Below are 16,371 nucleotides of genomic sequence, written 5' to 3'. Positions count from 1 at the left end.
AGCAGTATAATAAGCAAGCAAAAACACCTATGTGGTTATGAGATGAACACAAAAATAAGTTCTGATTTAATCTGATTCACAACTCCATCAAATGCTGCCTGAAAAAAATTAAAATAAAACTAAATCTCAGTTCAAAATGTAAAACCTCATGCCAAATTAAGTCAGTCCTTCAAATTCTTCTGAACCATAAGTTACTGAGTGGAAATCAAAGGGCAAAGTTATAAACCAATCAGAATAAAATGTTATTGAGTGGAAATCAAAGGGCAAAGTTATAAACCAATCAGAATAAAATGTTATTGAGTGGAAATCAAAGGGCAAAGTTATAAACCAATCAGAATAAAATGTTATTGAGTGGAAATCAAAGGGCAAAGTTATAAACCAATCAGAATAAAATGTTATTAATTGGAAGTAGTCTAAACCAAACGGTCCATAAATCCAAACAATCTTGCTGGGAAAAAGTGAGAATTAAAACTGACCTAGTTCTTTGTATTTTAAACAGCATGCCAAATTTTGTTTTAATCCATAATTCCTTCAAAAGTATATATGGTAACTTAATATAAGAATTTTATTTATTTTGCTAGATAATGATAATTTGATTAGTTCTTTCTATATTCTGTTTGATACTGCTATTGGAATAAAAATTGTTTAAATTCAATACATATATGAAAGGTGTGAAAATGTAATGAAAATTGAATGACAAAATAAATATCACTCTTAGCAAAGAGATCAATAAAACATCATGGTCAACATTTGAGAACTGCTAATGCGCCATTAACACCAATTTATTTGCATAAAAGTTTACACTGCACAGTGAATCTGGCTTGTCCAGTACTGTCATCCACAGGTAGCAATTAACTATTACATTAATAGATACAGAAGTTTAAAATTTCTACCTTTTGTAGATAATAAGTTTTAGGTTGGGGTGGTAACTCAGTTGTGCCCCACTCACAAGGGCAATAACCAACTTGAGTTTGTGAACAGAATGACTTGAGAATGCAATAAACAATAATTATATTTATCAATGTTAACCAACTTTGGTGAATAGATACATATTTCCTTTATCTGGGATGAGATGGATGATCTGTTATCCACAACCTCAAGTTCAAGGTGAAATGTTATGACTTAATTTTTTAAGTACACATAAATTGTGAAGATGTCAACTCACACAAATAAATATTGATTTTGACCAAACTTGATATTGGGGTTTCTCAAGAATGCATTATCCATGAGTCATAGTGGCACATTATGATGACTTACTTTAGTGGACTTGGCTTCAGCCAATTTCTGCACAACTGCTCTCATTGCACTGGTGACTGACTCCAATATGTCTTTAGTTTCAATACCTAAGTAGACAAGATCACATTTAAACAATATTTTTAAAAAGAATTTAACACTACACATGTGTAAATCAGATTTTACTGATCATGACTGAAGAGAAGATCAATTTAATTATCTGGTGAAAAGCATGCTTTTCATTCATTAATACTATCACTACCACTACCACAACTACCACTTCCACTAACTTCATTTAGAGAACTCATTTAGCCACAAGAATTAGTCTACTTTGAATCTCTCATTTCTGTACAATATATGGTTTGGTCACAGTCTCTGATGACAATATGGAGACTTTATGTCCTTCAAAAGTCCATAATGCATTTCATTTTTTATATTGTTCTAAGGTATAAATTGAGTCCTTTTGTTGTATTGATTCTGTCAGATGTCTTTATTATTGTACCTGAAATGAATGCAATATTGTCTAAATTTGTACAGATTATGTACATTCCTTTGCACAACCTATTACACTGGAACCAAAGTCCTTTGTTGTGGCATCACTATTTAAACAAAATATCTCCATAGGACTGACACTTCTACTGTCCTGAAATTTAAGATCAGACCATTTCTTCTAGCTGCCAGGTGTTGAAATCTATCTGATACCAAGCAATACGAGCAATACGATTTTCAAATTAGCCATACTGGATGTAAGATAAGCACCATTTTCATTTAGGACAAACTACACACAACTTTTAAGTATTTTCAATGTGGCAGCCATATTGAACATCTGCAGGGCACAATTTTCATTTTGGACCAACTTAATATCATAAGAAGTCTCTTGGTGAAAATCCTGTCACAATATGACTATAAATCAGAAGAAGCAGCAATAACACAAATTTCAAGATGGCTGTCATGTTGGCCATATTGGATGTTAGATTGCAATCATTTGTAATATTAGGATCAACTAAACACAATGTGACTTTCTACTTAGGAGTACCAACAATAAGATTTTCAAAAAGGGCTGCCATGGTGGTCATATCTGAGGTCAGATAGGCATCTTTTCATACAGGACTAGTTAGATATCAGGATTAGTCTTACGGTGAAAGCCCAATGTCAATATTATTTTTCATAAAGGTTGAGTAGTGATAAGATTTTTTCAAGACAGCTGCTGTGGTGGTCATACCAAACATCAGATTTGCAGAATTTTCATTTACAATCAACTTGACATCATTAGACATTTTCTGGTGAAAACCTAATGTCAGGGCTCAAATCTGAGCTTTTCTTTAATACAAGCTGCATTTCAGTAGAAATGTAATTTTCATCAAGCAAAAATCATAATTTCAATATCCAGTAGCATTTTGTATTTTGATATAAAAATTTAAACACACTTCTAAACTATCACAAGCAAGAAAGTTCATTTTTTCAGCTAGTAATATCAGAACTGCAACTAGAAATGCTACTTTGATGGTACCATTTAAGAGCCATGAATGTTGGTAAGAGCTATGAATGTTGGTATGACTTTCCATTGAGGAGTAGCAAAAATAAGATCTTCAAGATGGCTGCTGTTGCAGCAATAATAATAATAATGAGGACTTTGTATAGCACCTAATCTTTAGAAGCTCTAAGCGCTTTACAACATTAGACAACACCTATAACATAAAAAACATATATAATGATATGATTACAAAAAACAAACACCATGAAATTAAAAAACATAAAAAACATGCAGAAAATATTTAAGGTAGGAAACATTATTAGGTCTTAAGTTTGTTCTTGCAGTCGAAATAAGTTAGTTTTAAGAGCAGTCTTGAATGGGATCACTGTGTCTTTGTGTCTAAGTTCAGTGGGCAATTCATTCCATGTTGCTGGGCCCCGGTATGCAAAAGAACGTTGTCCACATGACTTTGTTTTCATAGTGGGAATAATGAGTATACGATTGTCAGAAGAGGAGCGTAAGTATCTTGCTGGTGTGTACACATGGGTGAGGTTGGATAGGTATGTTGGACTGGATGTCAGATTAGCAACATTTTCATTTCAGACCTACTCAACAGCACAAGATGTCTTCTCATGAAAATCATATCTTGATAGGACTTTCTGTTCAGGACTAGGAATCAAAAAAGAGTCCAAGATAGTTGCTGTCATGGTTATAATGGAAGACAGATTGACATCATTTTCATTCAGGACCACCTAGACATCATAAGAAATGTTTAAGTGAAAACTCCATATTGAGTAGCGACAAGATTTTCAAGATTGCTACTGTGGTGCCATATTGGAAATCCAAGCAGCATCATTCTTATTTCGGACAACTAGAAATCATAAGAAGTCTTCTGGTGAAATCCCATGCTGATATGACTTTCTGTTAAAGACAAGAAGCATTAACAACACTATTAAGATGGCTGCTGTGATGGCCATACAACCATACCAGACATCAAATCGATACCATTTTCTTTACGAAGAACTAGACATAAGAAATCTTTTAATGAAAACCCCATGTTGATATGAGTTATGACCATCCATTCAGAAGAAAGGATCAACAGAATCCAAGACAGCCACTGCAGGGATATCCGGGCAGCAAAGTTTTGTGGCAATCCTCCAAGTTTGTTTGGGAGGAGTAGTGATAAAAAAAACTTGTATTGGACAGATGTTGGACAATGAACAACTGGTCATCCCAGTAGAGCTAATAAGTTTCTTAAGAGGATTTGATATTGCCCTAAAGATCTGAATATGACTGCCCAGCATTTAATAGTCCTGAAAACTGGCATCACTTGTCTCAAAAACCTTGACTTCTGATCATGGTAATGTAGTCTTGAACTAAATATACTACACAGAAACCATTAATTTTGTTTAGACTTACAATATTTATGTTTTCTGATCCCAGAATCAAATGGTTCCTTTAATACCCTAAGATCAAAAGTTACTTTTTTTAATCCATTTTTCTCTAACATTTATCTTGACCTTTGACCTTCTGACCCCAAAATTAACAAGTCTCTTACATACCTTAAGTGCAAGCCCTCCAAACAAATTTCATCATGATATGAAGACTAATTTATTATAAAAAAAACACTTGTTATCCACATTTCATACATTTTATTAGGTAATTGAAAGATAAAAAAATTATTTTAAGTGCTATAATTCTCTGCATCTCAAAACTTAGACTGTTTCACAAGGTTCTCTGCATCTCAAGACTGTTTCACATGGTGTGTCAAGTCCACAAAATTCTGAAATAAACATTTCTTCAACTACCATATATTCTTGCTTATAAGATGAGTCAAACTGCAAACAACAAACATCCTGATCTGCCATGGCATAATGCATCTACAGATCAGGCTCCATGTTCTACTGATTTATGCATTATGCAATGGCAAGTATGGGTCTGTGCAGTTTGGGCTCATAAGTAAATATATACAGTAGGGGAAAGACAATGTAGATGTAAGACCTTTGTGTGGGTGGTTGGATATGGATGCAGTCCCCTCGTCTACATCAGTCTGGGAGTTAGAAGTCTTACTGGCCATAGTTTCTGATCCTAATAAATTATTCTTGTTTAAGCAATCTTTATAATACATGTACAAAAATCCTATTGTTAATCTTTCATTCTCTTTGTCCTTTTTAACCTTGATATCAGACTTCAATGCACTTTTAACCAGCAATCCTATTTTAAATTTCCTTTCAACAACTACAACACATAGCTCCATGTTAATTGCTTGGCCACCTTAGACATAGCACTTCTGGCAACTGTGTTCAAAAACACTCTTCTGAAACAGAGTATTTCATCTAATAATTTGATCAAACTTAACAACCCTGTTAATGCAAAATCCATTTATTTGAAGATAATGAAGTGCTTACAGAGAGGTACCAACAAGCACATAAGGGACCCCAGAAGTTTGACTGAATATGAAAGTGACCCAATTTGGATCTACAATTTTAGGAAGATTGCCCATCACGTTCTTGGGTGGAATTCACAATTATATCTGAAAATGTTTTCCAGTGTAATCACTGTGTTTCAAAACTAAAAGACTTTTCAAAGAATACTGAGCTTTTTCAAGCACATTTCCAGGACTTGTTGGAGTGGCTTTCAAGCACATTTCCAGGACTTGTTGGAGCTGGCCTCAAATTCAAGCATTTTACAAGGAAAAACCACCTAATTCAAGCACTTTTCAATACTGAGTGAAATTAAACCCTGTGCTAATTTCCATCACAATTACCTTGATTTTCTACCTATTTTATCCCAAAATTAATAGGCTTCTTTCTACCAAAAAAGTCAACAATCCACAAACAAGTTCCAGGCTGATGGTGTGGAGTCATATAAGCCTTAGTGACCTTGACCTTTTATCTGTTGACCATAAAATCAACAGGCTTGAACTTTACCCCAATAGCAAGGTTTTGCCCAGGCTGTGATGTAGAAATAATCTTACTGTGGGGAAACTACTTTTCTTCCTGTGATCTTTTGACTCCAAAAAACAAAAACTTTTTCGTTACCTCAAACACAAACTATTTAAAAAAATTTAAGTTTAGTCCAGGCCTGTCATGTTACTATGCAGAAAATGTTTTTCTATCAGCCACAGTTACCTTGAACTTCAGACCCAAAAATCGATAGACTTCTTTCATAGCCAAAGTGCAAGCCACCTGCAAAGTTTGGCCCATGCCTGTGACGCAGAACTAATGTTACTGCGTGTAAACCACTTTTCTCATCTTTCAGTCACAGTCTCATCGACTACTGACCTTTTTTGACCCACAAAATATACAGTCTTTACCCCAAAAGCAAAATATTTACTAAGTATGGTAACTGTAACAAACTAAGAAACAGACTGATAGACAAATGTTTGACAAACTGACTGATAGACAAATGTTTGACAAACAGACTGACAGACAACTGTTTGACAAACAGACTGATAGACAAATGTTTGACAAACAGACTGATAGACAAATGTTGGACAAACAGACTGACAGACAATTGTTTGACAAACAGACTGATAGACAATTGTTTGACAGACTGACAGACAACTGTTTGACAAAGAGACTGACAGACAACTGTTTGACAAACAGACTGACAGACAAATGTTTGACAGACTGATATACAATTGTTTGACAGACAGACAGACAGACAATTGTTTGACAAACAGACAGATAGACAAAACAGACTCAATGACAAATAGCCATGCTTGGATTTATGGCAGGTGTTTAAATAAGAGTTGAATCATCAAGTTTATTATCCCATCGGATAACAAACTCATATACTGTAAAATTTAAATCCTTAATTAATTTTAAGAGCTCAATTTATGTATCAAAAACTCACTGTGCTGTGACCGTGCCACCTGAAGCAGACCTTGCCACATGGTACAAATCCTCTCTGATCCGCCCAGTGTCTCAACATCTAGAGAACTGACCAAGTTGTTCATACACAGCATTCCCCGTATGTGTAACTCCTCAAACCTACCCCAAAAAAATGCAGTGAAAATTATCTTTTGTCTGAACTGCTAAATACCTCAAGATCAGTAGAGAATATACTTTCCATCCAATTTTACTATTTGAAATGCCAACATTCACCAACATCTTGACAAAAATCAATCTTTTTTTTAATTAAAAAAACCGTAAAAAATAATTAGCAACAGATAAAATATACAACACTGGGATGGTGTTTAATAGATGCCATTGTTTTCACTCCAAATGTATTTTCCTCACTTTCCAAAATGTTATTCATCAAAATAAGCAAACAATCAAAGGAGATGAATAAGTTAACCAAAATATAAGCATTCCATAAATGGTGACTTTTGCCTGTAAAATATGAAGTTACTTTAGGAATATTTACTTGACCACAGTTACATTTGGGTTACAATTATTTTTGGCAATCCAGGGTACTGGCTACATGAGCCATTTTCAGCAATTTTTAAAAGAAAAACAATATGTGTGCCAATGCAGTAATAATGTCACAAATGGGTTTGGACAATCTAGCACATTAACAAGGACTGTAAGATTCCTCAGTTACATTAGATAAGCCAATTTATGTTCAGTCACACAAAGAAACATCAGTAATTACCTTGATCAGCCACTACAGCTGAAATCTCACAGGAAAGCATGCAGTCCACTCATTCACACAGTATAAAACATTTAACCTGCTGAGGGTAACCTATGGTAATGTATAGTGATTTATATGAACAGTTGACAAATGAATAAAAATGTATACCAACTTAAGTACAATGGTCAGAAAGTGCTTTCTGTGTATGCTAGAATGTATATAGTAAGGAAAATTCTATGTGGTAAAATACGAATATTTAACTTATGTTAGTAAAGCATTCAAATGAAGGTGACAGTGACTTTCTTTGGTTGAAAGGGTAAAATAAATTTAAAACACAAAATTTAACCAAAGTTAGTGAAACATGTAATATGTTTCACAAAGACCAACTTTGTGATGACGATGTAGTCTTCATCAAGATGCATCTCCTCACCAAGTTTCCTGATTCCAGGTATTACAGTACATACACTGGAGGAAAAAAAGCCTTAGCTAAAGACAAAATCTTGATGAAGAATGCACATAAGATGTACTGGTACATGTATAAACATGGCCACCTTGGCTTCCTTCCCTGGGGGTAGGTGCTAAGAAACCCACTCCAAATTTTTACCTAGGACTTAAGAATAACGGATGTTGCAATGGCAGCTTCAACTTTTAAACTGTCTGTAAGCAGGGTTGTAATGCCATCATAGAAGGCTCTGGTTCTGGGCATGATATCAAGCTCTATTTACATAGTGCTTGATATCAAGGTTCTAGGCATGATATCAAGCTCTACTTACAGAAGGCATGATATCAAGGTTCTAGGCATGATATCAAGCTCTATTTACAGAAGACTTGATATCAAGGTTCTGGGCCTGATATCAAGCTCTATTTACAGAAGGCTTGATATGGAGTTTCTGAATTGGCAAAGATCAAATACGAATTTGGTGGGGTTTAGTGATAACCAAGATGGTGATATGGGGACATGATTTTGAAGTGCATTTGGGGGCGCTCACCAGTTATTATGTAGTTTTGAGAGAGTGACATATGTAAGGTAAAATTACTTGCATTTAAAATATGCACAGTGGAGATGTTGGCATACCTCTATGCTACATTAATGTCATGTGGATGATATTGCTTTGGATATTGTACTTTTGGAAATTGTCCATGATCTGAGCACACTGCTAACTAAAATGACGGCTCCCTTGTGCTAAAAAATCAGCCTGAATTAGTCTAAATTACACTATTCATAGCAACTATTAAAATGGGGAAAATGAATTTTCCCAGAATAGACAATACCAGCTTCTGAAAATGCAATGAATGAATTACCAAATATATAAAATGTACAAAAAAAATTGTTGACCCTTTTTTATACAATTTACCTCTGAAGTTCAGGAAGTGAAAATGATCAAGTGGAGCTCGCACTTTTTTAAAAGGTGCACGTCTGGAGTAAAGCCAAGCTGTATACTCTATAACCCATATTACACCCATCAATCATACACCAAAATAAAGGGAATTAAAGGTTCTTTGAGTTATACCTAAGATATAAAAGGTCTTTTTTAAACAGCCAGCATAACCAGTTAGGAAAGCCAGGGAAATTCTTTTTCTTTAAAATTCTAACCCTATGCAAAATATGAAACTGTAGAGCGCCCCCTTTATTGTCAAGACTGATTTTTGCTGCTTCTAGATCAAGATGAATTTGTATGGCAAAAGGTGGAAAAAAATTTGGTTTCTGAACAGACATGGTTTCATATTTAGGTCTAAATATGACATTATATGTGGGTTTGTTTGTTTCAGATAAAGAGATGATTCATTTATTTCAACAAAGTAAAACAGCATTTGACTGGCTTAGAAGATTTGTAAGGCATCACAACTATGTCCTTCAGATGTGCTAGGCAAAAATACCATCATAAAGTATTTAGTATTCAACAAGAAGATGCACACATTTCTTAAGTCCATTATTCAAAAGAGAAACATTAGATGTTACGATCTGTATAAAATATGAAATAAGCACAAAACTGCCATGATGACTGACATGACTTGAAACTATACAATAGAATCCAAAGGCCAAAAGACAATAGCAATGGGAACCACTGGCTATGAAAAAGGCAGGATCAAAATAATGTCTAAAGATTGTTCTCTTCTGTAACATTAGGTAAAGTTCACCTGTGCATCAACATTTCTCCAGATGTCAGAAAGAAGTCTTTAAATATAACAGACCTTTCTCTGTCTCTAGATGATCAAAAAAGATACCCTAGTCTTCTATAAGTGTGAGCAGTATGATAGGATTCCTCTGTTGGCTTTTCCAGCTCAGAAGTTGACAACACAAACCAGCTAAAACAGCATTCTAGACTGGGTTGAATACAGTGAACTTAGCAATGCCTCCAATGATGATGATGATGACAAAGGGGTGGGAACCATATTCACCAGGATGTTAGAAATCACAAGCTGACCATCAAATTCAGTGAATGCTAATTATGTAGTGGAAATGACCTTCATTTTTTATTCAGATTAGTAAATGTCCTATTTACCTGGATCAACAGTGCTCATAAATTTGGAGTTCAACTAGAGAAGCTTGCTACACAAACTTTTCTTTCTTTCATCTAAAAAAATCAGCCTCCAAAATTCACTTTTATAGAAACACATTTCTTGCTTGGTGAAAATACATTGCACTGATCACAGACCTGCTGGATATTAATCACAATTTATGTCCTGAGTACATTGGTAGGGGTGGGTGGGTAGGGTAGATGAAATAATATTCTGTTATTGTAGTTATCAATGTACTTAAGTGAATAACAATTTTTCTTGTGTTGATGTCATTAAAATCATCTGCCTCTAAACAACCTCAACAAACTAATATTTGCCTTAGGTTATTTGTTAGTGACACTATCATCTACATGATAGAAGTCAGCTTAAGAAAAATCAGGAGATCTGCAAATTCTGTTTGGGAGTTTTGACTTCAAAAGAAGGAGGACTTTTAATGAGAATGGCAAATATTTCATTGTGGCATATGTCTTTGACTTTTTTAAAAATCCCTGTGAGGACCTAAAGCATGGGCCACAATGTGAGTAGCTTTTGTCCATTTGTAAGAGAACTTATGTGCAATTTCCGAGTCCCTGTTTTGACTTTATCTGAAAAATTATCTGCTTGCATGCTTGGCTGGTTAAACCCAGCTATTAAGTTGGACAAAAATGTTTCTGCACTTTTTTGTCCACATATGATGCAAATCCTGTGAACATGGATTTCAGTAATGGCATAGTCACATTCTATGAACTTGATTCCAACCACTGGAATTCACGCTCTATTTACCACTTGAATTTTGACTGAGTGACATTTCAGTTGCTTATATATGGATGTTTCAGGGTATATTTGGATGTTTTAGTGCTGGGAAATAATGCATGCTTAGACATCTTGAAAAACTTCAAACTCTTAAGCCAAACTGACCATGTTATATATTTATATTTTGCGTACATGGGAGATTTCAATAAGTGATGGGAAGTAACTTGAGGTGCACACAAATTATCATTTGGCCAGATTTATCATTTCACCCAAAGATTCCCACCTCACCCCTTCAACCCTGGGGATCTTACTATCACTATTACCTTCTGACAAGTTTCGTTCCTCCTGGTATTGCCTTGGTGGCTTGCACGTATTCTAATGACAATGGTTCTGCAGCTTGAAGCACCTGTAAGGAACAATGAGAAATCCACGTACATAAAAAGTTTCTGATTGAGTTTTAGAATTAAACTTCATATGTTCTGTGCCAAATGGACAAATTTTAAAATATATTTTATGTTATAGTTTATTCTAGCATGCAATTATACATCTTTCTCCAACAGTATTTCTATTTTAAACTTTTTCTTTATAAATTACAAACTGTTCATTTCAATACCTGTGGTATATAATTTTGCTAGTTTTTGAAAATTCTTGTTCTGAAATTATGCTAGAAGCTGTCCTTACTGACAATGTTCTTGCCAAGAAGCTGTCCTTACTGATGTGTTAAATTATGTTCTTGCCAAGAAGCTGTCCTTACTGATGTGTTAAATTATGTTCATGCCAAGAAGCTGTCCTTACTGATGTGTTAAATTATGTTCTTGCCAAGAAGCTGTCCTTACTGATGTGTTAAATTATGTTCTTGCCCAAGTGATACAAGATTTCAGTCCACCTGAATAATAATAACAATAATAATAATAATAATAATTCTTTATTTAACAAGGATAGTTCAATAAGAATACAAATGTATCTAGTTTCTCTTGAGGCCATCAACTAGTCTATTTGTCTGTATATCAGAAAGTTTCTAGTTCAAGAACAGTTGCATATTGATGGGCAATGTCAAAATCAGGTCTCCTGCATTATAAAACACACCAAAACATCAACAATGGTAAACACATTTAAAAATACTAGTTAGTTATATACACCACACAAAGGTAAAGCAATTGACAACTAAAGTCAAAAAGTCTCCAGATTGGTAAAAAAGTCACCAGATTGGTCAAAAATCGTGGTTCAAACATCTAAGATATTTTTCTGTGAACCTTTCTTGGCAATGGAAAGTAAAAAAGATAACTGTTGGAATTTTACCATTTACAAAACCAGGCAGCTTCTAATGAACAGTGGACTGGACATTATCCCCAACATGCATATATACTTGCTTGTAAGTTAAGTAAAACTGCAAACAACAAAGATCCTGATCTCCCATAGCATAATGCACCTGTGGATTAGGGTTGCTGTTGTTTGTTCTACTGAGGTTTGTGGCTCAATTTGTGTCATAATCATAGAAACCTAACTTATACAAAGCATCTTATATGATTTCAAGTGTAGGGCTAGTCCTTCTGTAGTTCCTGTTGTTATCAAGATAGTTCTTGCTGATTTCTGTATGCCCTTCTTTCTTAAGACAAATATTTTTTCATGGAGATCTGTGATTAAATAAAAGGTTTGAAAATTTAATTAGTCAGCATTTGCTGTGTCTATCTGGATTAAAGGATTGATATGGAAAAAACTGCTGATACTTACAAAAATTATTTCAGAAACAATTCTTTTCATTTGCACTTTTATAACAAAATGTCATCTCAAAGAATGATCAGGTGCTATTCTTTATATATAATTGACCATATCAGCTGTTCCAACGTAATGATCATTCATCAATCTATGAATAACTTGGTCCTGGTTTATCACGGACCCAAGAATATTATATACATTCTATCTCCAATTCTGTTATATTACTGCACCAAATGAACCGCTCTGGTGGCCTAGTGGTTAGAGCGTCCACCTCGGATGCGGGAGGTCGTGGGTTCGATCCCCGGCCGAGTCATACCAGAGACTTAAAAAATGGTACTAACAGCTGTCTCGCTAGGCGTTCAGCATTAAGAGGTTAGTGTTAGGACTGGTCGGCCTGGTGTCAGGATAATGTGACTGGGTTGGACATCATGCTACATGTCTGCGGCATGGTGCCCCAGTGCTAGACATCACTATAAACTGCCACATTGCAGACATCGTAGCGATATGACTGAAAAATTGTTAAAGCTACGTTAAAAATAAAAATCACAAATCACAAATCACTGCACCAGATTTTCTTGACTAGCTTTACTTTTTTTTGTCTGTTTAGGTTAACTGCTTCAAAGCTCTCAGACTTTATTTAGTCTCAAATAAAGTGCAAAATGGAATGGAGAACAGTGAAAAGTGTCACAAAGGACTTCGACTAGAGCATCTACATCATAGGACCAACAACAAAGAAGCTTTACACGAACTGAATGTAAAACATTTCATCCATCACTGACCATTTATTTAACAGAAAGTCTGATAAACCTTTGTAAGCTCTAATACCATACTGTCACATGATCAAGAACCCAGCAAGACTAGTTGAGACTAAAACGACTAACACATTTTACAAAATTTAAGATGTCAGTTAAGCTGATGGAGAGATTACAATGTATATGTGCTGAGATCAGGGTGTGCATGTGCTGAGATTATAGTGTACATGTGCTGAGATTATGGTGAACATGTGCTGAGATTATAGTAAACTTGTGCTGAGATCACGGTGTACATGTGATGAGATTATGGTGTACATATACTGAGATTAGGGTGTGCATGTGCTGAGATTATGGTGTACATGTGCTGAGATTATAGTGAACATGTGCTGAGATTATAGTAAACTTGTGCTGAGATCATGGTGTACATGTGCTGAGATTATGGTGTACATATACTGAGATTAGGGTGTGCATGTGCTGAGATTATGGTGAACATGTGCTGAGATTATAGTAAACTTGTGCTGAGATTATGGTGAACATGTGCTGAGATTATAGTAAACTTGTGCTGAGATCACGGTGTACATGTGATGAGATTATGGTGTACATATACTGAGATTAGGGTGTGCATGTGCTGAGATTATGGTGTACATATACTGAGATTAGGGTGTGCATGTGCTGAGATTATAGTGTACATGTGCTGAGATTATGGTGAACATGTGCTGAGATTATAGTAAACTTGTGCTGAGATCACGGTGTACATGTGATGAGATTATGGTGTACATATACTGAGATTAGGGTGTGCATGTGCTGAGATTATGGTGTACATATACTGAGATTAGGGTGTGCATGTGCTGAGATTATAGTGTACATGTGCTGAGATTATGGTGAACATGTGCTGAGATTATAGTAAACTTGTGCTGAGATCACGGTGTACATGTGCTGAGATTATGGTGTTCATATACTGAGATTAGGGTGTACATATCCTGAGAGTACAATGTACATGTGTTGAGATTACAGTGTACATATGCTGAGATTATAGTGTACATGTGCTGAGATTAGGGTGTACCTGTGCTGAGATTATGGTGTACATGTCTTGAGATTATAGTGTACATGTGCTGAGATTATGGTGCACTTGTCTTGAGATTATGGTGTAGATGTCTTGAGATTATAGTGTACATGTGCTGAGATTATAGTGTACATGTGCTGGACTTCACAAGACATGCAGCTTTTATAGTTTCAAATTCTATGCCAATATGGCTAGGAAGATTATGATTGTTTCTAGAATGACAGAACACAGCAGCGACTAGATTCAGAAAACATTTCTGTAGATCCCCATTAATAGCTGCATGCAGAAGGATAATTCTGACAATTGTTCTTCATCAGCCATTATAACTGGTACCAAAATCCCTTAATAGTGATGTTAATAGCACAATGGAAAAGGAATGCAAGCAAATGGGTGATACAGTTTATTGTTCGACACATTTCACATAATGGATAAAACTGTTTGCTACTAGCTTCCAACAGGTTATATCTGAACTGACAATGCTGAGAGATATAGAGAGACAGACATCAGACGGACAGGCACCAGGCACTGAAGCAACCTTCAATTCGATGCTGTGTTTTAAAATATGGCACATGGATGACCTTGAATTGAGTGGAATCACCAGATGATATTGTTCTGACTATTCTCCAAACCATAATGCAAACAACATGTATTGCACTGATTATGATAATAAGGAAGCCTTTATTTCAATTTTCAACATGGCAGTTCTTTTTAGAACTGTGGAAAAGAATTTTATTCCAAACTTATCTCAAAGTTCTTATGAACTTCAGGATGCAATCATCTTCTAACATTAGCAATTATTAAAATATGTTTCTAAAATTATAAATAAAAATTGATCACTTATGCAGTGTTTAATCTACCCACATGTCATGCGTCAAATACGCAGACTTTTCTGATTCGATGCACAAAAAGAGTCGCCGGTATGTAAATTGACGCACCGGACTTTTACATTTTTCTCATTAACAAAAAACAAAGGTTTGGTCTACAAATCATTGCCAGTAGATAAACTGACACACCCCAATATTATGTTTTGTTGATTAAAACAAAATTAAGGTTTGGTCTAACTACTTTAATGGCTAGATTACAACTCTCCCAAATGGAAAACACATGCACATCAGTTTCTTATGCTAATGTTATCATAACACACAGGGTTAAAACTAAGCGTGGAGCCTGGAGCTGACCTTATGTGACCTGAAACTGTCACATCATTTGTAGCAACAGGATGTTAGAACCTTATAATCACCAAACCCAAGAAAGAGGTGGAAAATAAACCAGTAATTTTAAAGTGATTCTCACAAGAAACTATTATTTTAGGCGCATTTTTGTCACGCAATGAAGCAACAATTTCCATTCGCTCAATTTTATACCTTGCATTGTTCCAATATACTGTCAGCAATCGACTGAAAATGGCATCCAAGGCAAACAATTAAAATAGATCCAAAACAAACAAAATTATCTTTTGGACCACGTTTATGACCGACCGATGATAATAGTAGTGGTCTTGCTAGGATTTTAAAGCTAGGTGTCTATTTTGGAAATCACAGGAGTCCCACCAACAAAAGCTGCAGTCCCCTACCAAAATCATATTGGGCATACCTGAAGTGGCTAAAATTCCAGATGAGTAGAACCAGTGGTTGCCATTAGGACTCTAACTTCTTACACCAGTGACATATAACTCGTGTTTGTCCATTAAAGTGAGAGTGAATTATGTCAGGCCAAGGAAACGTCTTACTCCATGCACTAAGCTAAGCATTACACATAGTGTTCCGTGTGAAATATCAGTTCTAGCAAATTCTCATTACAATCTTCACCAATTTGCCCCAAAATACTTATCCAAATTTGCAAACAGCATTTTGTCTAACTCTCAACATGTCTTGATTTTGAGGTCACATGCACTGCTTATTCAGCTACACTTGGAAATGAACACAATAATGAAAGGTAAAGTTGTTCATTTGATGTATTCTTATACAAAAGTACATCACTGTGTCTTTCTGCCTCTGAATTCAGCCATTGTAAATATCAGTACATTTTACCACCACTCTGCAGCTAGTCAAGTCTTTGAACTTGCCGCCAAGCTATTGGATCATGTTCTTCAGATGTACTTTTACAGTGAAAACATGCACATCTGGTGGTCTTTCAGCCACTGAATTTTCTCACTGTAAATACCAGCACAGCTAAAATGATCATTTGATCAACACATTTTCCCACTCAGCAGATGATTGAAGCAGGACTGGCAAGTCCCTGAATTTACCGTCAGGCAAATGTGTGTGTATGGACTCCTGTATAAGTAATTTTCTACATCCTAG

General features: G+C 35.3%; 1 protein-coding gene across 1 annotated transcript in view; it reads right to left on the bottom strand.

Moving 5' to 3' along the window:
* LOC149779859 (HEAT repeat-containing protein 3-like) overlaps positions 1 to 16,371 on the bottom strand; it is a 74,308-nt gene that overhangs the window by 10,810 nt on the left and 47,127 nt on the right. The window contains exons 11-13 of the mRNA XM_089936530.1: positions 10,861 to 10,943; positions 6,566 to 6,702; positions 1,258 to 1,343 (exon numbers count right to left, since the gene is read on the bottom strand). Of these exons, the coding sequence (XP_089792656.1) occupies positions 1,258 to 1,343; positions 6,566 to 6,702; positions 10,861 to 10,943 (306 nt within the window). The remainder of the gene's footprint in view (positions 1 to 1,257; positions 1,344 to 6,565; positions 6,703 to 10,860; positions 10,944 to 16,371) is intronic.

This window comes from Sinohyriopsis cumingii, chromosome 16, assembly GCF_028554795.1.
Source record: "Sinohyriopsis cumingii isolate HCF-2022 chromosome 16, ASM2855479v2, whole genome shotgun sequence".
Classification (NCBI taxonomy): Eukaryota; Metazoa; Mollusca; class Bivalvia; order Unionida; family Unionidae; genus Sinohyriopsis; species Sinohyriopsis cumingii.
This window is presented reverse-complemented; position numbering and strand designations above follow the sequence as displayed.